The following is a 24458-nucleotide window of genomic DNA, read 5'->3' on the forward strand; positions in this document are numbered from 1 at the left end:
TCCGAGTCCTCAGCCAGTTAAAGTCTGGGCTTTCTTTGAAGACTGCACTGAGGATGTTACCATGGCGATTTGCAAGGTGTGCAAGACCCGCCTGAGCAGGGGGAAAAGTATTAACAACCTCTCCACCACCAGCATGAGCCGCCACATTCTATCCAAACATCCCACTCTGTGGGCAAACGCGGCAGGACAGGGTACCACCAGCAACACTGCCTCCCTTGGGTTCACCAGACTCACCACCAGACCCGCCTCAGCAGCAGCAGTAGCCCAGCCATTGCGTGGTTCACAACATTCACAAACATCAGACGATGCTGACACTGTCACTTTCCGGACTAGTGCTCTTGAGGTCTCCCAGTGTTCATCAAACACAACAACCAACAGCCCTTCGGTGTGCAGCGCTACGGTTGAGTTGTCTGTTTCTGAGATGTTTGAGCACAAGAGGAAATTGCCAGCAAATGACCCCCGGGCCGTGGCAGTAACAGCCAGCCAGCATAGCCAAGCTTCTGGCCTGCGAAATGCTGCCATATCGAGTGGTGGAGACAAACAGCTTCAAGGGCATGATGTCAGTGGCCATCCCACGTTACGTGGTTCCCAGCCGCTACCACTTTGCGCGCTCTGCAGTGCCTGAGTTGCATGAGCACGTGGTCAGCTAAATAACCCGAAGCTTGAAGAATGCCGTTGCCTGCAAGGTTCACCTCACCACTGACACCTGGACGAGTGCGTTCGGCCAGGGTCGATACATCTCCCTTACCGCGCACTGGGTGAACCTTGTGGAGCCTGGCAGCGATTCCTCACCTGCTACGGCGCGGGTGTTGCCCACGCCGCAAACAGCTGGATAACAACAGCAGCACCTACCTCTCTGACTCCTTCTCCTCCAACGCATCTCAAAGCTGTACCTCATCCGGAAATGCTAACCCAGCACCAGCAGCAGTAGGATCGTGGAAGCAGTGCAGCACAGCTGTTGGCATGCGTCAGCAAGCGTTGCTGAAGCTGATCTGCCTTGGGGATAAGCAGCACACAGGGGAGGAAATTTGGAGGGGAATAAAGGAACAGACGGATTTGTGGCTGGCACCGCTGGACCTGAAACCGGGCATGAAGCTAGACACCTGGCACGAACTGGCAATGTACGCAATAGAGGTGCTGGCTTGCCCGGCAGCCAGCGTTATGTCGGAACGCTGTTTCAGTGCTGCCGGAGGCATCATCACAGATCGGCGTATCCGCCTCTCCACAGAAAATGCAGACCGTCTGACTCAAATTAAAATGAATCAATCCTGGATTGGAAACGACTACGCAACACTCCTGGACCCCAACCAAGTAACATGACCGATGAACATCTGGGATGGTTTAGCGTTTCCGGTCCCTGTTTATTGAACCTCTCATCTGTATTACATTTATGACTGCATGGCGGCAAAAAGCATTGCTGCTATATCCGCACGCTTTTTGTCCTCATGCAAGGCCTGGGTTGTTGTGTCTCACAAAGCGTGGCCTTCTCCTCCTGCGCCTCCTCCTGTTCCATCACGTGTGCTGCTGCTGCTGCTGCTGCTGGGTTAGCGTTGCCGCGTGGTCCCTGTTTATTGAACCTCTTATCTTTATTACATTTATGACTACATGGCGGTACAAAGCATGCTATCCGCACGCTTTTTGTCCTCATGCAAGGCCTGGGTTGTTGTGTCTCACAAAGCGTGGCCTTCTCCTCCTGCGCCTCCTCCTGTTCCATCACGTGTGCTGCTGCTGGGTTAGCGTTGCCGCGTGGTCCCTGTTTATTGAACCACTTATCTTTATTACATTTATGACTGCATGGTGGTACAAAGCATGCTATCCGCACGCTTCTTGTCCTCATGCAAGGCCTGGGTTGTTGTGTCTCAAAGCGTGGCCTTCTCCTCCTGCGCCACCCTCCTCCTGTTCCATCACGTGTGCTGCTGCTGGGTTAGCATTACCGGTCCCTTTTCCTGGAACCTCTTATATGTATTACATTTATGACTGCATGCCGACAAAAAGCATGTTACCTGTGCAAAGAAAACAGACATTTCCCGCATTTAAAAGACAGTTTTCCCTTTGAAACTTTAAAATCGATTTTCTCAAAAACTATAAGCTCTTTTTGCTAAATTTTTTTTTCCTCTTGTACCCACTCCCAAGGTGCACATACCCTGTAAATTTGGGGTATGTAGCATATAAGGAGGCTTTACAAAGCACAAAAGTTCGGGTCCCCATTGACTTCCATTATGTTCGGAGTTCGGGTCGAACACCCGAACATCGCGGCCATGTTCGGCCTGTTCGGCCCGAACCCGAACATCTAGATGTTCGCCCAACACTACTGCACAAGCATGCAAATCAGGTGCTGTGACTACACTCTAGGTAGGGAGAATCTAACCACCCCATCACTTCTCCTGCACCACCAACTGGCCATAGTTAGTACATGCTAGTGAGTCACATGGGATGCCAGCTGCAGTAATTGACAGACCACATAAGAAGAGACACCAGCTGCAGCAATGGAGACTGGCTCAGAGCGAAGCTGGAGAGGAGCCAATTCTACATGGAACACAGCGAGGAGATTCTTCCAATTATCAACTCTGCAACTGTTGCAGCAGGGGTGACACTTGAGCCTCTTCCTCAGCCTGGCCAGCTACATGTGCAGGTCCCTGGGTGGGAAGAACTCACTTGGTGGTGTTTGGCCCTGGGGCACTTGCCCTGGTTTCAGCAAGGCTATTCAGGCACTACTGTAGCCAAAGACATCAGCAGGCCTGCTGATGTCTCTCCTCCCCCCCCCCCCCCCCCCCCCAATCACAATTTTCTCATGATTGCTAACTTGGTAAAAGGACCAGCCTTTAAAGTGTTGCTATCATAAATCCGGCATAGTGGGGTCTGAACCCTCTATAACAGTAATTATAGATTGACGGTGTACCTTTAAATGAATCAGCACTCCGTAAAGGATTTTATATAAAACGAATTTGCTTATACAGTACATACAAAATATGAACAGTTCCAAGTAGTGTTTCCTTCTAACAGTATACCATCTTATCAAGGCCTTTATAGCCAAGCAATCATCAATCTAAGCACATTCAAAGAATATAACAGTTGTGTTATGTAGAAGAAAAGTAGTCTCATCTTTATCAATAGATGTGTATATCATAGCTGTGTAAAACTTGTAGTATTCTTAAAGAAATAGCAGGAAGTTTTTTTAGAAGCCATTTTTAATGCTAACATCTTAACAGAACTTAATGCTGAAAATATAAAGTAAATCACCAGAATATTAAGCATATTACCCCTTCTCTCATCTCTTCAGCATCTAGAACCACTTGTGGGAAGGTAGCTTCTGCCTCATGTGTCTTCTCAGGAGTTTGTTGGGCTTCTGCAACCTATGAGCTTTCAGCCCCTACTTTTATAGGGATAGGATGCTAATATGGCTGCCCAATCTGAATTTCCCTAAATTCCAGGTTCTGATTGGATGAAACTTCCATGCGTCAATTCTTTATCATGTTTTGAATACCTATGTCATATTGTTTATAAATTCCTTAATTCCTTAAATTCCTTAATTACCTTATCTTGTGAGAATTACACATTGTGACGGTTCATTAATCGGTCATATTTGACGCAGTAAATAAAAATGGAAGTGACCAGTTCTCTTGTCTGCTGGTGGACATTTGGACTTTAAACATTGTCATTTATGACGCATTTCTGATAATGTTTAAATGTGTCCGTCTGCTAATTAGTTTGGAATGGGTCTGTCCTTTTCCAAACCATAAGATTTTACTGGGTCAACCTGACCAAAGTCTACAACAATTAGATGCTTATTGGAGGTACACAGGGCTTCTAATATATACTCATTTAAATATGATTTCATAAGATATAATTGCACATTTAAAAAAAACTTAATCTAAAGTCGAGACTATACATCTCTCGAAGAAATAAAATTTCCACCAGCAGATGTCAATATTCAATTATTTTTGACTCTGGCTGGGAAGCTCTATCAATCTGGCTTACAATCTTAAAGTTTGTCTCACACTATCACTGACAGAATCCAGCATTTAACATTTCAAAGTAATACATTTTATTATATGTAATTATTGGGTCTAACCATTATTTCTTTTAGAAGGCCTGTATTGATTAATATTTATATGTAATAACTGAGAAAATACACATTATATGATTGCTGCAGTAATGTGAGTTTTACTTGTTTCCAGTTTTCACATACTGTGATGTGTAACCTTGACATTTGAAAAATGCTTGTAAACAAAAATATGTTTTAGCTTCTAAACTAAAATAATCTAAGTTTCACTGCCTGGAATATGCTGAGATGTCCCAGAGCAATATTTTAAAGTACTCTAAAATTTACAATGAAATTTTGCATAGAACAAACACCTACACGTGACAGCTTTTCCTGCATAAAATTTATAAAAAAAAAAAAAAAAAAAAAAAGTCAGAAGTTCAAACTACACGTGAATATATCACTCAGCCCCCTACAACATTGCAAAGGCTGAGTGAGCCTGAGTGAACCTACAGTATGGCTTTTTATAAAAATGTGAAAAAATTTTTTTTTATTTTTTTAAAGTCATACTATAGGTTCACTCAGCCTTTGCAAGGTTTGTTGTAGGGGCTGAGTGACATTGTGTAGTTTCAACTTCTGACTTTTTTTATAAAACAGATGAGCACATGCACAGCACTACTCACCCATGCCAGTTTCATGTCTGTAGGTTGTTATATGGGGGCTGGGTGATGGTATGGTTTTGGAAATTGCCATTTTCAAAATGAACGCAGCACAAATTTTTGCAGCACAAATCTTTTTGCAGCACAAATGGGCACAAACGCAGCCCTAGCCAAGCATGATGGAAGTGTGCTGTTGTAGAGGGACCAGCTTCACAGAGCTTCCATATACACCTCCTGTTTATGGTACACAGTCTAATAAACCTAAGTGGAATTTAGCTGTGTGATAAGACCAAAGGGGGTAAACTAAGCCTGGGCTACTCACCATATAGCCAAACTTGATGGTGGTTTCTCCTTCTGCCAGGGCATCCTTGCCAAATATATAGCGGACCTTGAGAGGGTAGGTCTGGCCACACTGCAGCTCCTGTCTGGGACCCTCGATCTGCACGAAGCTCTGCGAGCGCGAGAAGAAGCGGCGGATGGAACGGTGGGAGTTTGAGTAGCTGGGCACGATCCAGTTAGAATCGGAGCATTGTTGTGCTTTCTTGTAGATTAGCTTGGGAGATGGGAAACGAACAAATACACGGTTTAAAAAAAAAAAAATTGAAGGCTGTAAAAGTTACATTCATTACTATATATGTGGTGGCTGGATAGTGTTCTGGATAAGGGCTCTGCCTCTGACACAGGAGATCAGGGTTCAAATCTCGGCTCTGCCTGTTCAGTAAGCCAGTACCTATTCAACAGGAAACCTTGGGCAAGTCTCCCTAACACTGCTACTGCCTGTAGAGCACGCTCTAGTGGCTGCAGCTCTGGTACTTTGAGTCCGCCAGGAGAAAAAGCACAATATAAAATGTTCTGTGTCTTGTGACTTTAGCCGGTGTGCACATTGTGAAGATATTCCTGATTTACACGAAGTACCAGATCACAGGTGACATAATATTTACTGTGGAAAAGGAGCATTCACTGCTGAATGTTTGGGAGGACACAGGTTTCTGCTAACTTTAGAACAACCTGAGTGCTCTGGGGCAGTAGGCTGCATAACTAAATAGCCTAGGCTAACCACCACTGGGAGAGTAGGTTACATGCTGATCTATACATTTAGGAAAGGTTTGAGGTGGAAAGCCGAACAGAGTAAAATTGGGCATCTTAAATAATTCCATGTAGGTCATCATTGCAGCGCCTCAGAAAAAAAAAAAAAAAAAAAAAAAAAAAAACACTCTTGGGAACCATGGGAAGGGGCAGATTCTCCAGTGTGAGATTACTACTAGGTTGGCTGTGTATAGGACCAGCTTTTGTTCCATGCAGGGTGTATTACTACATGTTAAACTACTGTGTTGATATGGTCTGTGAGATGCCAATTCTGGCTTACATGCAACTTGGAAAATCAGCAGAAAAACCTGCATACAGTTTGCATGAGACAAAATAGTTTCATTTGATGGTACAGAAGCCTCAACATCCACATTGAGTGGTGACTGAACTACAAACAAGGGGTGGCCAACTGGCCAATATACAATATGATTGATACAGAATACAAGTGCATACAGCTTGGGGAACGGGGTTAATGAAGAGTTCATGGTTTCAGTAATGCTGGCCACAAAATGAGCTGCACAGTAAGGGGAGGAGTACACCAGTCTGATATCAGTGGTGCACAGTGCTGCCGCCACTTACCTGCAGCTGGATATCAGAGCTGGTGAAGCCGGCTGTATCAATTTCAGCCTTTACTTTGCCATTTTCATCAGATGTCAGATTCTGCACCGTCTTGCCACTCACTTGTAGCTCCACCACCTGGTCACTCTGTGGCTCTCCCAGACCATTTTCAACAACACCCTATAACAGACAGGCATTAAAAAAAAAAAAAAAAAAAAAAAATGAATAGCAGAGTTCTGCACAGCATACAGTTTTGTTTAGAGAACATGCTCTAGGCCAGGTTTTAAAGAGCCTGAGGTGGGTTCATAAATTGGGGGGGAGGGGGGGGGGGGATTCATTCTCTCATTCACAGCATGCAGGGAGGTGGGGGAGTGGCAGGGGTGTGGCCAGGGACAGCTGCCCAATGGCAGCTCTGGAAACCCTGCAGAGACTCCCCTGGTGGGCATTTTGAACAGGGGATCCCTCTCCTTATGTTTACTTCCAAGATAGCGACAAATGTTGCCAATCTCGGGGAGCCACAGCACAGTGGGGCAGAGAGCGGTGTGTTATGAGGCAGAGACCATGCGGCTGTGTCTCATCTGGGGCGGGATGCCCCCCTCCCCCCACAAAAAAAAACAAAAACAGGGTTCTTTTTAACACAAAACCCACAAAATAAGGAATTCAAGAAGCAACAAGCTGCTACTACTAGAAATCTGTGTGTTGGGATTGATGCATAGACTTTATGGTGGTAGTTGGAGGTATAGAAATATATTAGACTGCTGAATGTCAGTGCATTTTCTGGATTTAACCAGACTATTTCAGAGTTAGGGAGCAGTGTGTACATTTTAATATGATGAATGGAGTATACTGTATCAATCAACTCAATTTAAAGGACCACTGTCGTGGAAATCGTAAAAATGTAAAGTACATTTAATCAAATGCGAACATTTTCTCTCAGAGTAAAATGTGCTATAAATGACTTTTCTCCTATGTTGCTGTCAAAGTATTAGAAATCTGACATTACCAGCTCATCTCCTTATGGGGGATTCTCAGGGTTTTATTTATTTATTTTCAACAGCACTTCGTGAATGGCAGTTGCCCTGTGTAAAAAAAAAAAAAAAAAAAAAAAAAAAACCCGGGAGGCTGGCCAGCAACTTTGTACAAATCATTTTCAGGGAGTGCCTTTGTAAAGAATAAAGGCCCTGCAGAGATTCCCCATGAGTTGATGAGCTGGTCCAAACCCTGTCTGTTCTGTCTGATTTCCACTGCTGACTGCAAGTGACAGCAACATAGGAGGAAATGTCTTGCTTATTTTACCCTGGAAGAAAATTTGTATGTTTACATCAGGGGTCTCAAACTCGCGGCCCACGATACAATATTTTGTGGCCCGCACCGGCAAAAGAGACACAGAAGCGAACTATTTGCCCATTTTAATTTTCGCTTCAGTGCTCCCAGGTAATCCGCCGCTAAACGAGGGCTGCAGAGTCCCCAAATCCCCCGGGCAAACATCCACGGCTGCGCTGAGGGGCAGAGCTTCCAGCTGTAGCTCTGCCCCTCCTGACGGCAATCGCCGCACGGATCGCCGCCTCTCCCCGCCCTTCTCTGTGAAGGAAGAGTGAGAGGGGCGGGCAGAGGCGGTGATCCGCCGTGATTGACATCAGGAGGGGCAGAGCTGAAGCTGGAAGCTCTGCCCCTTCCAGGAAATGCCTGCGGATTGCCCCCCGGGCGATTTGGGGGCTCTGCAGCCCTTGTTTTGCGGTGGGGACACGGCGGATTACTTGTAATGGGAGCACTGAAGCAAACTCCCTTATGCGGCCCAGCCTCATCCTGACTTTGCCTCCTGCAGCCCCCCAGGTAAATGGCGTTTGAGACCCCTGGATTACATGCATTTTAAAATTTTACACTTTCCGCAATAGTGGTCCTTCAAAGCATACTTTCATTGTGGTTGCAGATACTGCAATTCAGGGATACTGAACTGCTGAAAATGGTCTACTCACCTCCACATAGAAGGGAAGTCCTTTCTTGAAAAACAAACGCATAGCTTTGCTGCTGAAAGAGACTCTACCCAGCTGGCTGGTGATTCTAACCGCCTTGGTGTCAGTCACTTGGACATCTGTTTAGAAAGATGTTCTACATGCTTAAACAGAATGCTCTACAGAGCAGCATTAAAGATATTCAGGCAGGCAGTGTTCTGTATTGATGCAATATACAGAAAAGCCACTAGATGGGGCCAAAATACTTCAAGCATTACAGTTTAAATCAGGTGCCAGCAGGGCTACCAGTAGTCCTGCAAGGGGCCCACAGGGACTTGGGCCTGGCCACCTCCCTGCTGAGTAACATTAAAAGAGAAACTCCAACCAAGATTTGAACTTTATCCCAATCAGTAGCTGATACCCTTTTTACATGAGAAATATAATGATTTTAACAACCCATCAGGGGGCGCTGTGTGACTGATTGTGCTGAAACCCCTTCCACAAGAAGCTCTGAGTACCACGGTACTCTGAGCAAACTGCCACAATGTAACAATGTTCACAGACAGGAATTAGCTGTTTACAGCTGTCTCTAACAGCCAAAACAGCTAACAGCAGCTACATAACCTGCCCACAGTAAAAATGTCACCTTGTAATAAATGTCAGAATGTAAATCGGGGAGAGGAAAGATTTTACAATGAGCAAACACTGACTAAATCATTTATACATAATTATGTATAAATGATTTACTTTTATTACATTATTTTCACTGGAGTTCCTCTGTTTCCAGACTCCAGCAGTTTGCACTTAACAGGAAAACCGCTACAGAGCTGAGGAATACTACACTGGATAACACTGCATTTCCTTCTAGTCAGAGCAGCATTACGCTTATCAGCTCATTAATAGAGATGTCCTGAACGGTTCGCTGGCGAACGGTTCCCGGCGAACTTCGGTGGTTCACGGTCGCCAAACCTTCCCGGAAGTTTGATTCGCCCCATAAATGCTCTATTGAGCAAAACTTTGAGCCTCTACATCACAGTCAGCAGGCACATTATTGCCAGTTGGGATGCTCAGATAGTACTTTTTAAAAATCCGAATTGACCCCTATCCGGATACCTAGATATCCGGATCCGGCTCGGATATCCGAATCCGGCCTTTTAGATATCCGCGTGAACATCTGGCCTATTCGGATATCTGGATAGAAAAACCGGAAGTGCCCTTTAAATAGCTTTAAAAGGGGGTTTGAGGGTAAATGAGGCATGTATCATTTTGCAAAGGGAAACACTAATTGATGTGGGGACTTTGAATCCCCCCTCCCCCCCCAAAAAAAATGACTGTCAATTAACATTAGGCCTAGATTCCAGACAGCGGTCGTGCAGCCCACATTGTGTCCATAGTCCAACCGCACAACTGGGACATGACAGTTTTCAGTCAAGACACCTCCAAAAATGGATGCTGCAATTTTGTTTTGGGTTAAATATGGCCTGTGGCACCCTGTCCTGGCGGTGGGAGCTGCACAAGCAGCAGGAGCAGGGCAATGCAGCAGGTGTAACGTGTGCCAGCCAGGAGCATGACGGACGTGGTACGTGGCACTTGCCAAGTGTCACGTGACAAGTGCAGACAGACAGACAGCAGAGGAGAAGACACTAACTGGTGCACACTAACACATTAATGAATTAATAGTGGAGTAATAGTGAAGGGGTTAATCACTGAGCTTATCACTGTGTACAGACCTTGGCCCAGCAGCAGCACTGCAGCTGTACAGCACACACTAACTTTCACACTATGAGACATCAGTCAAGCTAATTAACGATTACTATAGAGTAGTGAAGGGGTTAATCAATGAACAGCTTTAGGTTTATAACTGTATGTAAGATATGTCAAAAATAGGCACCCCATAAAAATAAATTAATATCTATATCATTGCCAGCCTCAGCAATCCAAGATAATGCCAGCTATATCAGGAAACAATTCATGACCCTTTAGTAAATCACCATTAGATGGCAGCAGAGTGTTAAGACCTTAGGACAAGCACTGCAAGGGAGGAACAGAAAACACAGATCTTTAGTTCCTGGGAGGACAGGATATACTGTCACAATCCTGTAACTCAAGACTGATAAAGACATGTGCTTGTTCATTACAGGTAAGAAAACACATATTAAGGTTATATAAACAGGGTAAAATGATTCAGATCCCATATTAAGGTTATATAAACAGGGTAAAATGATTCAGATCCCATTCCTGTAATCAGCCAAGGCTGCTGGTGATGCAGTGGGTGTACATAGACCCCACACACTTGTGAGTGAGATATACTGATGGGTCACTTGGTGCTACTGTATAGTGGATGTGATTGCTATAGGGAGCTGATGTGTCTGTATAAGCTATAATGCACGGTTTGCTTACTGTGATGCCGATTAAGTAATCATAGAGCAGCTGCACAGGTTATATGGTTAATGTCTCTTATAGGAAAGTTATACTGGTTATGGAGAATGTATTGATGAATATAGATGTGTATTCATATGTAATAGGATATACTGTCACAATCCTGTAACTCCAGACTGATAAAGACATGTGCTTGTTCATTACAGAAAATGTTCAATAAACGCACTTCTGATTTAACCCAGCCCGCTCCCTTCGCACATTGGAATTATTAACCATACTTTCAGCATATGTGCAACATGTACAGGTAGCCCTTGCTAGGCCACCAGCACTGCAGCATGTCTCAGGAAGCATTCAGCAAGCCATAACGATCTGTCTCATGGCAGCCCTCATTATACAAGGGGGCTGGCCAGTGTTCCTTTCTGTGATTGGGTGCCAGGGCTTAGGCTAGGAGGCCTCTGATTGGCTCAATGAGGTGAGGTGGGGCTGGCCAGGGTTCCCCTCTGATTGGTTGCTAGGGCGTCTGCTGGGAGCCCTCTGATCCAGGACGTCATCACCTTAGTTACAGTATTTCGGATCCGCATATCCGCAGATATATCCGGGTCATGTGCAGATAGCTATCCGGATATCTATAGCTATCCGGGATCTGGAGTCTGACCCGGATAGCGTAAAAAATGCTCGGATATCCGGGTTACTCGGATATCCGGGATCTAGACTGCACTCACTCTTGGAGCCTCCCCCCCTATACAAGGCAAGGTCCTTGTGCCATTTGACTCATCTGCCTACACTAGTTAAGGGACAGCTGCTACACACTCTGCTAGGGAGAGTTTAATTAGCCTCCTGTAGGCTTAACCCTCCACCCTACCCTTCTACCCTACCTATTCCCTCCTACCAGAGGGCAGAGGGTCTCATCTGCCAGGGAATTACAATATTTCAAAAGCCAGCTTACATACCGTGGCTGGGGATTGAACCCAGGTCTCAGTGTATGGTAGGTAACATATCCTGGCTATCTGGGGTTCTCTTTGGACAACTGTTGAACACAAAAGGCAAGGCCATGCCTGGCTACAAATCCTTAAGCAGTGGCTGGATGGTGTAATGGTTAAGGGCTCTGCCTCTGACACAGGAGACCAGGGTTCAAATCTCAGCTCTGTTCAGTAAGCCAGCGCACCTATTCAATAGGAGACCTTAGGCAAGTCTTCCTAACACTGCTACTGCCTATAGAGTGTGCCCTAGTGGCTGTAGTTCTGGTGCTTTGAGGCTGCCAGGAGAAAAGTGTGATATGTTTGGATTGAGCATAAATTGTACATGCTAGGCTAGCTTTGGCTAGTAGTGTTGGTATAATGGATACGTTAATTACCATACACTGAGACCTGGGTTCAATCCCCAGCCACGGTATGTAAGCTGGCTTTTGAAATATTGTAATTCCCTGGCAGGAGGGAATAAGTAGAAGGGTAGAAGGGAGGAGGGAGTTCCTCCAGGTATTCGATCTCTGGAAATATGTTTTATAGCATTTTCCAGCAACACACACACACACACACACACACACGTGGTTGCCTCTGCACCCCCTATTGCTACACCCCTGGGAGCAGTGGCGTAGCTGAAGACCTGTGGGCCCCGATGCAAGTTTTACAATGGGGCCCCGCAAGCACTCTATATATAACAATTGATATGGCGCACCAAACCTGCCAATGGCAAATACAGTGTCAGAGGTGCAAGAAGGGAATGGAGAACAATTTGTTAATGATTACCATTATTCAAAGCTTCTACAGAAGAAATTATTATGAGCACAGGACCAATAGAGAGCTAATACTGTAGTTGAGGAAGGATCCTTGGGGCCCCTCTGGCCCAAGGGCCCCGATGCGGTCGCTACCTCTGCACCCCCTATTGCTACGCCCCTGCCTGGGAGGCAGAGTAGAAGTAGTGAGCAATGCAGATCAGGTGCGAGCTACCAGGATTCTGATTTCACTAGTACTTTTCCACTGAGTGCTCCAACTCTTCACTCAGAGCCTTAATATAAATAAATTTATATATTTATTTATATTAAGGCTCTGAGTGAAGAGTTGGAGCACTCAGTGGCAAAGTACTAGTGAAATCAGAATCCTGGTAGCTCGCACCTGATCTGCATTGCTCACTACTTCTACTCTGCCTCCCAGGGGTGTAGCAATAGGGGGTGCAGAGGCAACCACTGCATTGGGGCCCTTGGACCAGAGGGGCCCCAAAGGGCCCTCCCTTTTACTACAGTATATGCTCTATTGGTCCTGTGCTCATAATTATCACTTCTATAGATACTTTGAATAGTGGTAATTATTAAACTGTTCCATCCCCTTCTTGCACCTCTGACACTGTAGTTGCCATTGGCATGTTTTGGTGCACGGTATCAATTGTTATGTATAGAGTGCTTGAGGGGCCCCATTGTAAAACTTGCAGCGGGGCCCACAGCTCATTAGCTACATCACTGCTACCCCCCCTTCAATTTTTATTTTTAATAGGTAGGACACGAGGATTTACAGGTCTGTAGTTAATTATCCAACATTACCTCATTCTGTGATGCTGTCTCCCAAGTATTGAAGAATCCTCAGTATAGCCATGCCAATGATTTGTCACCCCAGCATTGCCATGTCCCCAGTGTCTCCTCAGTACAGTTATGTCCCCACAGAGTCCCTAGTAAAGCCAGGCCTGACCCCTTTTCCATGCGTCTCCTTGATTGCCATATACCCCCAGTATCCACATTGTGTTTTGGCCATGATGATTAGAATATAGGGCCCTATTGCTGCAAGGCTAAAATGTTATCTATCCCGCCACTCCATTCCTCCCTTCTCTTGCTGTGTCTCCCTTTTACCTCCTCCTCCCAGGCCCATAAACAATTCACTTTTTCTCACGAGTTTCCCCCCCAGGTGATATTTTAAGAAAGAAAGTTAATTGCATAAACCCCAGCTGCTAAACGTACTCCTCTCACCCCCTATCTCTACATACCTCTTAATATCCCCCTTGCAAAATAATTCCATTAGTGTCATCCTATTATAAGTACATAGCATAGTAATATAGTTTACTATATTAAATTTAAATAGCATGCTGACATACTTCCTTTATCTGGAAACTTTTTGGGGCAATTTTGCCTGGGAAGGGGCCCACAAATTTCTGAAAGTGGCCTTAACTACCAGGGTCAGGCATCACCCTTATGCTAGGATCACCATACCTTATCATGCCAGCAGAATACTCACTTGTCCCGTCCTCTGTGATGGTCACCTGCATAGTGAAGGTCATCTGGTAGCCAGAGCGGTCCAGCTGGAATGGTTCCAGACCCACTTCCCCTTTATACAAGCCTTCAGAATCAGTCTAACAAAAAAAAAAAATTATATAAATTATATATATATATATATATATATATATATATATATATATATATATATATATATATATATATATATATATATATATATATATATATATATATATATATATATATATATATATATATATATATATATAATCCGGGAAGTGATTAACCACTTGAGGACTGTGTGGTTTTCCTATGATCTGTGCTGCATGGGCTCTTCAGCCCACAGCACAGATCAGGTTGCAGCCAGGGCGACCAGACTCTTCCCCCCCCACCCCTTTTTCCCCCCATTAGGGGGATGTCCTGCTGGGGGGGGTCTGATTGCTGCCGGCTGTTTGAGGGTAGCGGGGGGCTCCTCAAAGCCCCCTCCGCAGCGCTATTAGCCCTCCCTCTCCTGTCTATGGGCGGTACAGGACGGCGATCCGTCCTGTACTGCCTCTGATAGGCTTCAGCCTATCAGGCGGCGGCAATCCAGGGCCAATCAGAGGCCGGGGATCGCCGATCTCCTTTACGGCGCTGCTGCGATAGCAGCGCCGTAGGATGTAAACGGGATTTCTTCGCCGCGTGTTTACATTTCGCCTGTGAGCCGCAAGCAATCGGAGGCTCGCAGGCTGTTCACGGAGACACCCTCCGTGAACGGACATGCAACGGTTTCCATGTAATTCCACTTACGACCATCTGCCTATCGGCGTTAGGCAGTCATAAAGGGAGTCTGAAGTGAACATAAACTGCTTCTACAGTTCTATTTCTTAGCTATACAACTCAGTCATGATATAAGTCTCATATTGTTTTAAGTAAAGGAAGAGTTAAACTCCACTTATCTGTGCAAAAGAGCTGCTCTAAGTTTAGTCATTTCTGAAGCACTTATACTACAAACAGCAAAAGACAACTTCAGATAAGATTTTACTGCAGAGAAGTTCAAAGGGTCATTAACTGTTTCATTGTTTAAAAATGCAGAGTGTAGTTTTTGTAGTTCTTGCCAGTTGCTACTGTCTCCCCACTGCAGCTCACTCACCTTGCTGAGTGACAGCATAACTGTGTGGGCCGATCAGGAGCAGATTTCATGGCTCGACCCTGGCTGTCATCAATATAAGCAACTCCCATTGGCTTAAAGGGTCAAGAGCTAATGAAAGCTGCTCTTGACTGGCTCTCAGAGCTCTGCTGTCAGAGACTGCAGAGTTGGTGGCCTGTGGAAGGAGGTTGCGGTAGGTATGTGTGGCAATAAGTCGGTATTTGGCGGTTTCTGGTCCTTAAGGGGGCAGAGACTGCTGGTACTGAAGTGTTTAATAAGTGACCTAAAAGATTTTCATATCTCTGTAAATACTGGCCCGCCTGTATTATGTGAAACAACTTCTATAAGAATGTTGCCTTACCCGTTATGGCCACAAGGGCATTCACTGTGTAAAGCTGTGTCCAAAAAAAAAAAAAAAAAAAAGTTTTTGAAGGCCAAGAACCTTTGAGCTGGACAGAGTTTAGCCTCCGCTTGCTGAGCACAGAGGGAAACTGGTTTGATAGCCATGAATTAAATGATCTTATAGTCATCTGGTTCACATGCGAGCTCAGTGAGGGCCTTATAACTATTCCTATTCACACAGTCAGAGCAAAAGGTTACTTCTGCCATGCAAAATATTCTTTGTAGTTAACAGGTTAGTCTGTTCTCTGCACCACTTGTCATGTGACAGTGCAGAATACCAGTAACTGTTCAGCAGCATTAGCTCTAGCCCTGGCCATGGTGAGACATCTTGCATCATGTTCATGTCAGCACTCAGTGGAACAGTAAAGCTCACCTGTCCTGTGAATGGTACACAGATCCCATCAGGACTACGATTGCAGGCATTGCCTGGGTAGTAGTTGGATGGCGGCCTACATAGTCTGCCTGAGATTTTTCCTGGGACCCCCTGATCATAGGTGTACCTGGAAGGATTGGACAAGTCAAAGCTTAAGGACAGTCCTATACGGCTCAGATTTAACAGTCCAACATAAGTTCATTGTGAATTTAGAGGCAAAGTTTAGGATGAGACGAATACAAGTTATTCTACTAGTAGATCAGTTATTAGCTCCTGGTTCCTCATCTTATCTAAAGTGTCAAGAACCTCAATATATGAGGGGGTTAAGAAAATGTGCTTTTAATAGCAATTAACCCAGCCATTTTGATAAGACCATTGTCTTTACAGCTGTACGGCACCAGAACCTGCTTGAATTGACTTTACAACACGAGTTTGACAATTTTCCCCACATGCAGAACAAAACTGCAGCCCTTGATAAGGGCTGGTTCAGACGGACGCTTGCAGAGTGTTTACTGCCAGCGTTCGGGGCTTGGCGTTAAACGCTCCCATTCAAGTGAATGGGAGCGTTTGTACCAAGCTTTTACACGGCGTTCGGGTCCCGATTTTCACTGGCGTTCAAGGAGCCCCTGGAAGCTACATGTTGCTTCCAGGGGCGGCTAACCGCGACGGGTAATGTCCCCTTAAGGGAAGAAAAACGTGACCGCATCCGAACGCAATGCGAACGCTGCTGAAAGCCCGAACGCATTGCCGCCGCGACGCCTCCAAACGTCCGTCTGAACCAGCCCTAAAACTGCTTCAGCTGTGACCTATAAAGGAGAGTAGGGATGATCAATGAGATGCAGACAGTTTAAAGGGGACCAAAGGTTGCTGCTGTGCCATTAGTCCACTCTCAAGGTGCCCAAGTCATCAACTTAGAATCATTTCCTTCCCATTGACCATCCTTGCAGGCCAGGAGATGCCGTGTGCGGTTACGTGTTACTGAAACACGTACAACAGACCCAGATAAAGCAGAGAATTAGTTTAGGTTCTACTTTAACTTCACACTTACCTGGCACTCATTTCAAAAGTAATACTCTTGTCCAGGATGGTGACGCTGCTGGGTGCTTTGAGCATGGTTTTGAATTTGGGCAAGACTGAAGGAAAAAAAAAATACATTTGGTATCTTCAACTAAGCCTAACCACCAGTTAATTAGGCTGATTAAAATAAAAAAAATATAATAAAAAAAGTCTGGAAACAAACCAACACATACCATACTCATCAGCCTTTATCTCCTTAGTTACAGGATCACCACCCACTCGCTCCACTACGATCTGATATAGTCCCAGTTCTGGGTCCTCCGGCATGGTGAAGGTGAAGTATCCAAAGCTTCCATTTGTGGCCACGTTAAACCATTGGTTCAGCCGATTCCCTGCAGGGTCCTGGATTGTAAAAGTCAATTTCAGGGAGTTTTAAGGGAGACAAGATATAGAAAAACCCTATAGGGGGGGGGGGGGGGGGCACACCCGAGAACAAGAGTTCCAAGCTATGACAAATCTTAGATCCAAGTATATTGCACCTACATCATTCTGAAAGTTTTTACAACTTGAGCGAAGACCAGAAGATTACGCAATTTGATATTATGCAGGTTGGGTTTTCAGATAACATTGGGGTACTGAAGCTCAGCACATTCATTACTTACAGCAAGCAAGTTCCTCCTTATGCAACAAAATCTTGCCAGTTTGGAAATTCTTGCTGGGAAGCTGCACATGCCAACAGCTCAAACTTCAATAATACGCCCTCCCAGGGGCATTGCTAAGCTCCTAAGAGATCTGGGGCACTTCAGCAGTAAAATGGGTGTAGCCATGCACCAGGATATGGGTGGGGCCAAATTTACATGAACTTAACATCGGTCCAAGTAGGCCTGCCCAGCAAAATGTCGCTTCCCATTGACCTAAATGGAGTCTGGAGCCTTGAGTGCCGTGTTTGGTGGACTTTAATTTTTTTTTTTTTTGGACAAGTTTTTTAATGCAACTTTTTTTCCGCATGTTTACTATGTAATCACGCACGTTTCCCAAAATGTTTTACGCATTGTTCCTGCATGCGGGAAACATGCAGAACATTTTTAGTGTGGAAAGGTTTGTGTTTTCCGCAGGCGGTAAGTTTACGACCAAAAACATTACTGCACATGGTTTTGTGAATAGAGCCCATTGTCACTAAACATAACTAGGCAGTGTTACTTGGCTTCGGTGCTGGCGCCAGGTTATCTGACAGTACCCCCATAGTATTCCCTGACCTAGTGGAACCCCTCCCATGCTCCTATTGAGGCACCACAACTCCCAGCATGCCCCCATAAAGGCATCAAAGCACCTAGTACGCCCACAATGAGGCAACACAGTACACCCCAATTGAGGCACCACAGCTGACTGCCTGGGGACATCTGGGACACCCCAGAATAGATCCAGGGCACATACCATTGATCTTTGGAGCTAGAAACACCCAGGCAATGCTTTCTGCTTTTTTTTTTTTTTTTTTTTAAAGTACAATTGCAGTTCTCTGCACAATTGTTCTCAGGGACATTTGGCAACCAACCAACCCTGGTATTGAAATCATCCAGAAACTGAATCATTGTTCCATGGGACACGTGTTCTCTGTTCTGAACCCTCTTTCACTTTTTAGGGAAACCACCACAAGTCAGATAAGGTACTTCTAGCATTTTCTAGACTAGACTTTCTGCAGCACTTTACAAAGATCAAATTCAGACCAACCTATCTCAAAGCTTCTACCAATCTAAAATTTTTAACCAGGAGGTTAACCCAATACCCCTGCATCATCAAGGCACCAGTTTTGGGGTAAAGCCATCCAAAAGAATTTTGGGGGATATTAGGCAGCTTGGAAATAAGTGGACTTATTGATGGCCACACAGCCTCATGTATCCCAAATAATGCAGGTTTGGACAACCAGGGAGAAAACAAACACAAGTGCATTGAACGCCCCACCACCACCATCTTTAGTGCATAGAATTAAAGAAATCTAATGGTAAAAATTTACTTACCGTAATATAGATTAAAGGAAACTGAAGGGAAAAAAAAAGAAAAAATTAGTTGTACACTTTTGATCAATAGTATAATAGTCACCATTTATGCTCATGGCCTTCCAAGTCTCTTGCTGTAGTTTCTCAGTACTAAATGCCATGTCTGAAGGTCAGAGGCTGGGCAAGGCCATAGTATACATTACACATGGACTCATGAGTGTAGCCTGGATTATGTGGCCATAAGTAGATACCCGCTTTCCCTGAAATTAAGACATCCTCTGAAAGTAATGAATACATACAAAAGCAAAGTATGGCCCTGCAGAAACCGCACCACAAAGGTTTATAGAAGTATTAATGAGCCTTTAGTTATCCATATCAAAAGTAATAAAAACCATAACTTTAAAAACAATGGCACAATATAGTATTATACATGTAAATGTATAACCAGTATGACCCTCATAATAAACTGTAAGAATACAATCACAAGATAATAGACATAAAAGTATAGCAATCTCAATCCACAATCAGTAGTGGGAGTGAATGGGTGATAACTGGAAATGACTGTGCAATGACTGTGCACGAGAGGAAGGCAGAGTGGCCATGTGTGAGGCCACCCTGCACAAAGACCGTTAGGATGTGAAAAGTGAAACGGGGCCCGTGTATGGACCTGTGTGGAAAATACACTCAGACTGGTGAGGGGAGCAGAGTGAGCCTGGAAACGTGTGCCAGATGTAATGTACTGGCAACATGTGCCGAGTGAAAGAGGGAAAGAGGGCGTGCGTGCCCGTGATCCAGCAACTTACCGAGTGTGGAGAGAAAGAAGAGGGCGTGCGTGCCTGTGGCCGTCGCGATTCGCCGCTATATGCGGCTTCTTCCGGGCACCAGTCTGAGTGTATTTTCCACACAGGTCCATACACGGGCCCCGTTTCACTTTTCACATCCTAACGGTCTTTGTGCAGGGTGGCCTCACATATGGCCACTCTGCCTTCCTCTCGTGCAGTCATTTCCAGTTATCACCCATTCACTCCCACTACTGATTGTGGATTGAGATTGCTATACTTTTATGTCTATTATCTTGTGATTGTATTCTTACAGTTTATTATGAGGGTCATACTGGTTATACATTTACATGTATAATACTATATTGTGCCATTGTTTTTAAAGTTATGGTTTTTATTACTTTTGATATGGATAAATAAAGGCTCATTAATACTTCTATAAACCTTTGTGGTGCGGTTTCTGCAGGGCCATACTTTGCTTTTGTATATATTCATCACGTTTTGTGGCCTTTCTGCACACTATTGGTTTTAGTTTATTGAATACCATTAGCCTAACAGTGAAGTCAAGTGGATGGTGCTTGTCCAAATTTGTGTGTAAAAATCCTCTGAAAGTAAGACATAGCAGGAATTTTAAGCACGCTCAAAATATAAGCCCTACCCTGAAAGTGAGCCCTAGTGGCAGTAGGTAGAAAACAATTGGCAACTTGTTTCTACTGGAGCTGATGGTCTCAGACAGGAACATTGCTCCATCATTTGGGGATAAGAGGACACAGGTACAGAGGGGGACACTAAAGATACAAGGGGGGGGGGCGCGAGCACACAAGAGGTGGATCCAGCAGAGGACAAAGGCAGGAGGACACAGCACAGGAACTTTTGTGTTCATATAACTAAGACATCCCCTGAAAATAAGCCCTAGCACATATTTTGGTGCAAAAAATAAAGAAGTCTTTATTTTTGGGGAAACATGGTAGTTATAACTGGTTTCTGAAGAACTGCCTTCTAATAAAACTGAATTGTGCATCAAATGCAATGCCAGCCACTTGGGTATATTTTAGTACAGCCTGGGAAGTGTACAAATCACTGAAGGTTTGCCATATGTGTCCCCATTTGAGAGACAGAAAAGGTTTTATCATCTTTCGTCTCAGAGAAGACCATCCTTATTTCTCCAACTTTTGTATTGTGTAAAGAGTATTATAAATTTGGAAGGGTGTATGCAGGCCATGCTGCACCTCATTTCTATGGCTAGCTGCCTGCAGGTTACACACCACTCGCATGTTTTCAACAGTTTTTAGGTGATTTTAAACATAGGTTGGGTGGAAAAAAAAAATTAAAGTTAGAAAAGTTTTTGAAATACGTTATTTTAGAAGCTTGCAATGTTATAGTTTGTATGTACAGGTTTTAGGTTATCAAATTATATGTGTGTAAGAGTGTTTCTGCAAAGAGGGTAGTTAGGGACCACTGGGGAGGGTTCAGCCGTATTGTTGCATTACACACTTTATTGTGCAGATCTTTGTTATCACCTGTGTTTTAGTATTTACCAATTACATTCATAATTTTTATCGTTAGATTGTTATCCACAGCACCATTTTTGTTATCTAGCCGGGCCCTTTTTTCATGCACGCCCTAGGTTAGGGTTCCTTCAAACAGGATAACCACATAGCGGTGGAAGGGTCTAGTACAAAAGCTTTTGCCAGAAAACCATTTTGGTAGCAGACATCTTTGTTTAGTGCAAGTTTGTAGTATCTGTAACGAGCACAGTTATGCCTTTAAGCTTTGTAGCCTTATGGAGCAAGTGTCAGGTGCAGCTTGATTTTAGATGCACTGCCATTTCTTCCTACTGTGTTCAAAGTTCAAATTTCCTATAGAGCATTTATTGCAGTCCAATCTTTACCTGTTCTGAAACCCAGGGGTCCCCCAACCCCTGGTCTGCAGCCCACTGCCGGTCTGTGGGCCATCTGCTGGTGGTCCGCAGGTCTAGCCTCTTGCCCCCACCTCTTCCCCACTGCTTTTGCCTTAGCTGGCGGGCGCTTCCTCCCTTATATTCTCCTCCTGCATGTTAGTGTGCTTCACAGCAGTAATATATAAAGGGGGGGGGGGGGGGGAAGCGGCTGGCAGCTAAGGTAACAGCAGCGGCGGCCGCAGAGGGGGGGGGGGGGGGGGGAACGTATACTGGGGCACTATACTACCCATACTGGGGCAATTATGCTAGCTATGCCGCCATACCCGATCCCCCTTCCCTAAGCTGCTGCGCACGATACTCTCCGTACCAAAGATCCCCCCCAAGCCCTAGAGAAAGGTTTGGTCGTATAGCGGTCCCCGGGCCAAAAAAAGGCTGGGGACTCCTGCTGTAACCAACACCATGAGGGGAAGCTGCACCAATGACACTAGCTCTTCCTATACTTGCAAGATTGATGTTGGAGCTCAAGTCCCACATATTTGATTAGATTGTGAGCCCCTCTGAGGGACAAGACAACATGCTCTGTACAGCACTAAGTGCACAAGTGCCTGAAAAAAACCCAACACTACTTACCGTTTCATCGACTGGGTGCAAATTATCATCCACCGACATCACATAGATGTGTACTATTAAAACAAAGTCAGAAAGTGAGCAAATGTTTTATAAGATGGGAACATTCTGTACATCTAATACAAGGGAATTTTTTTTTACCAGTCTGGGACTTTTTGTACAGGTACTTGTCTGTCTGGATGAAGGAGATTTTGCCAGTTGGTGTGATGACCACTGATCGGCGACTTATGTAGCTGTAGTTCCCGCTGTGGACATTTACCAGGAGGAAGACCGGAGATGGGTTCTCCAACTCTGGCACCTGGAGAGGAGGTGAGAAGAAGTCTCATGATAAGGGCAGTTTCTTGGGCAGTGTGGGCAAGGTGACCACCCTGGGCACAGACTGGCAAGTAGAAAGGGGGGGCGCAGGCAGAAGGACAACCACTAGGGAGCTGGTGACACGCGGTGCAGTCAAATGGAAGGAGGAAGAATATTACCAGCGCAATCACCTTCCTCAACTCCTCCTGGGCTGCCTGCATCCAACATAATCACACCACCTAATGTCCTGTAGCGGTACTGCAGACTGTTGCGGCGCCCATGGAGGAGTCTGCTTTCCAGGCTCTTCCCCTGTGTTTTTCTGGTCCCTGCTTCCTCCTGGATGAGCAGCTGGTCACTAGTAAGTAGGTAAATCTACTTGTGACCTGTGGCTGTGTGACTGTCCCTAAAGAGTAAGGGTTCCCAAGTCCATGGGGGTCGGGAAGGGGGCACAATTTGCACACTCACCCTGGGTGCAATTTAGCCTAGAAACTGCCCTGCTCATTACTGCAAGCAAATTTCAAGAGACGATCAAAGCACTTTCCCATAGAGCACCTTGAGGAATGTATAGTAGGAGGTAATACCATTAGGAAAACCATAGTTCGTGAGAAATGGAGAGTTGCACCTTCTAGCATTTCATGGGTAATATGCCTTTATCACTAATAAACCCAACCCCTAACTTCTCCCTACTCACAAACAGAACCCTCCCCTGATGGTGCCTAACCCTAAGACAGCCCCTGGTAATTACTATGACCCAACTTCTCCCTACTCACACAACCCACAACCCTAAAGAACTGCCAGAAACTCACCGTCTACCAATCACTACAGAGGGAGTACACAATGGCTCCATATTTGGAGAGGCTACACCACCACAAGATATAGACAGACCCTGTATCATCTGAGTGCCCACAGCCTGGAGATAAAGACAGGGCAGCACAGACATACATTTGAGTGACTGACCACATCTAGGATTTTACCTCCACAGATGAGAGGTACTCTACATCCTACTGGGGAAACAACCCTGCAAATAGCTGCCAGTCAGGCAGAGAAAGGGTCCCGATTTATTCCGTGTTATTGTATGTTTCCGAAAGAGGGACAGTTGGGAGCTAGGATACAAGTACTGAGTCATGTAACACCACAAGACTAGACATGGTCCTACTGGATTACCAACCTGAAAGTCATAGCAATTGAAGAGGTCACCACCAGGTGGGAACTGTTCCAAGATAACAGAATGCTCTTGACCATTAACTTCCAAGGTGACATTGACATTCATTTCTTCTGTGTAGTGCTTTAGCATCAGGCATGCTGTCCCCGTCTCCCCACTCTTCAGAAGACTGAGGATGGAAACAGAACATTGTCTGTACAGGGGAGAAAAGAGAATACAGGTTGTTAATGTAGGTATAATTTGGTTATCCAAAGGCCAAGATTCCTTTTTAAGAAAGGCCAAATTATGAAGACAAGAGCAGTAATAAGCACACCAGCTGTCCCAGGCAACTAAGAGTCGTCCTCATTCAATGGCCCAAACACCAAGTGGCTGCTCTGGACAGCTCTTCTGTTAAGCTGCAGGTTTACCATATATACTTGAGTATATAAGCCGACACCACAACTTTTACCTTAAAAACTGGAAAAAAAATAATGTTTGACCCGAGTATAAGCCGGGGGTGGCAAAAGCCACAACCACAACACCACTCACAGCCATGGCCGGCCACAACCATAAATTAGAAAAGCAGCATAAATTCAGCTGATTGCAGGCCTACAATGGAGATGGACATGCAAAGAACTTCTGTTTGAAAGCTTAAGCTGGCATAAAGATAAGGAATGCAGAGCCACAGTCATGCATCTCAAACTTAATATAGGAATGGAAGGATTCCCACCACTCAGCAAACACTGTACGTCTTCCAAGGCTGAATCACACCTGAAACAAGCATGCAGATAATTCAGTCACACTTCAGCCAGAGCAGCACCTGATGTGCATGCTTGTTCAGGGGCTGTGACTAAAAGTATTTGAGACAGGATCAGCAGGAGAGTCAGGCAACTGGTATTTTAAAAGCAAAAATACATATACTCAGTTTAGGTTCCCTTTGATGTGACCTCATGGCAAGCAACCAAAACA

General features: G+C 45.0%; 1 protein-coding gene across 2 annotated transcripts in view; it reads right to left on the reverse strand.

Annotated features, from left to right (window-relative positions):
• LOC137536062 (alpha-2-macroglobulin-like) overlaps window positions 1-24458 on the reverse strand; it is a 98623-nt gene that overhangs the window by 66275 nt on the left and 7890 nt on the right. For both annotated transcript variants that reach the window (XM_068258034.1, XM_068258033.1), the window contains exons 2-12: window positions 23517-23703; window positions 22196-22352; window positions 22058-22110; window positions 18770-18790; window positions 16988-17156; window positions 16786-16870; window positions 15738-15864; window positions 13835-13949; window positions 8262-8377; window positions 6307-6465; window positions 4964-5194 (exon numbers count right to left, since the gene is read on the reverse strand). In XM_068258034.1, coding sequence (XP_068114135.1) covers window positions 4964-5194; window positions 6307-6465; window positions 8262-8377; window positions 13835-13949; window positions 15738-15864; window positions 16786-16870; window positions 16988-17156; window positions 18770-18790; window positions 22058-22110; window positions 22196-22352; window positions 23517-23703 — 1420 coding nt within the window. The remainder of the gene's footprint in view (window positions 1-4963; window positions 5195-6306; window positions 6466-8261; window positions 8378-13834; window positions 13950-15737; window positions 15865-16785; window positions 16871-16987; window positions 17157-18769; window positions 18791-22057; window positions 22111-22195; window positions 22353-23516; window positions 23704-24458) is intronic.

The sequence above is a fragment of the Hyperolius riggenbachi genome, chromosome 10 (assembly GCF_040937935.1).
Source record: "Hyperolius riggenbachi isolate aHypRig1 chromosome 10, aHypRig1.pri, whole genome shotgun sequence".
NCBI lineage: Eukaryota > Metazoa > Chordata > Amphibia > Anura > Hyperoliidae > Hyperolius > Hyperolius riggenbachi.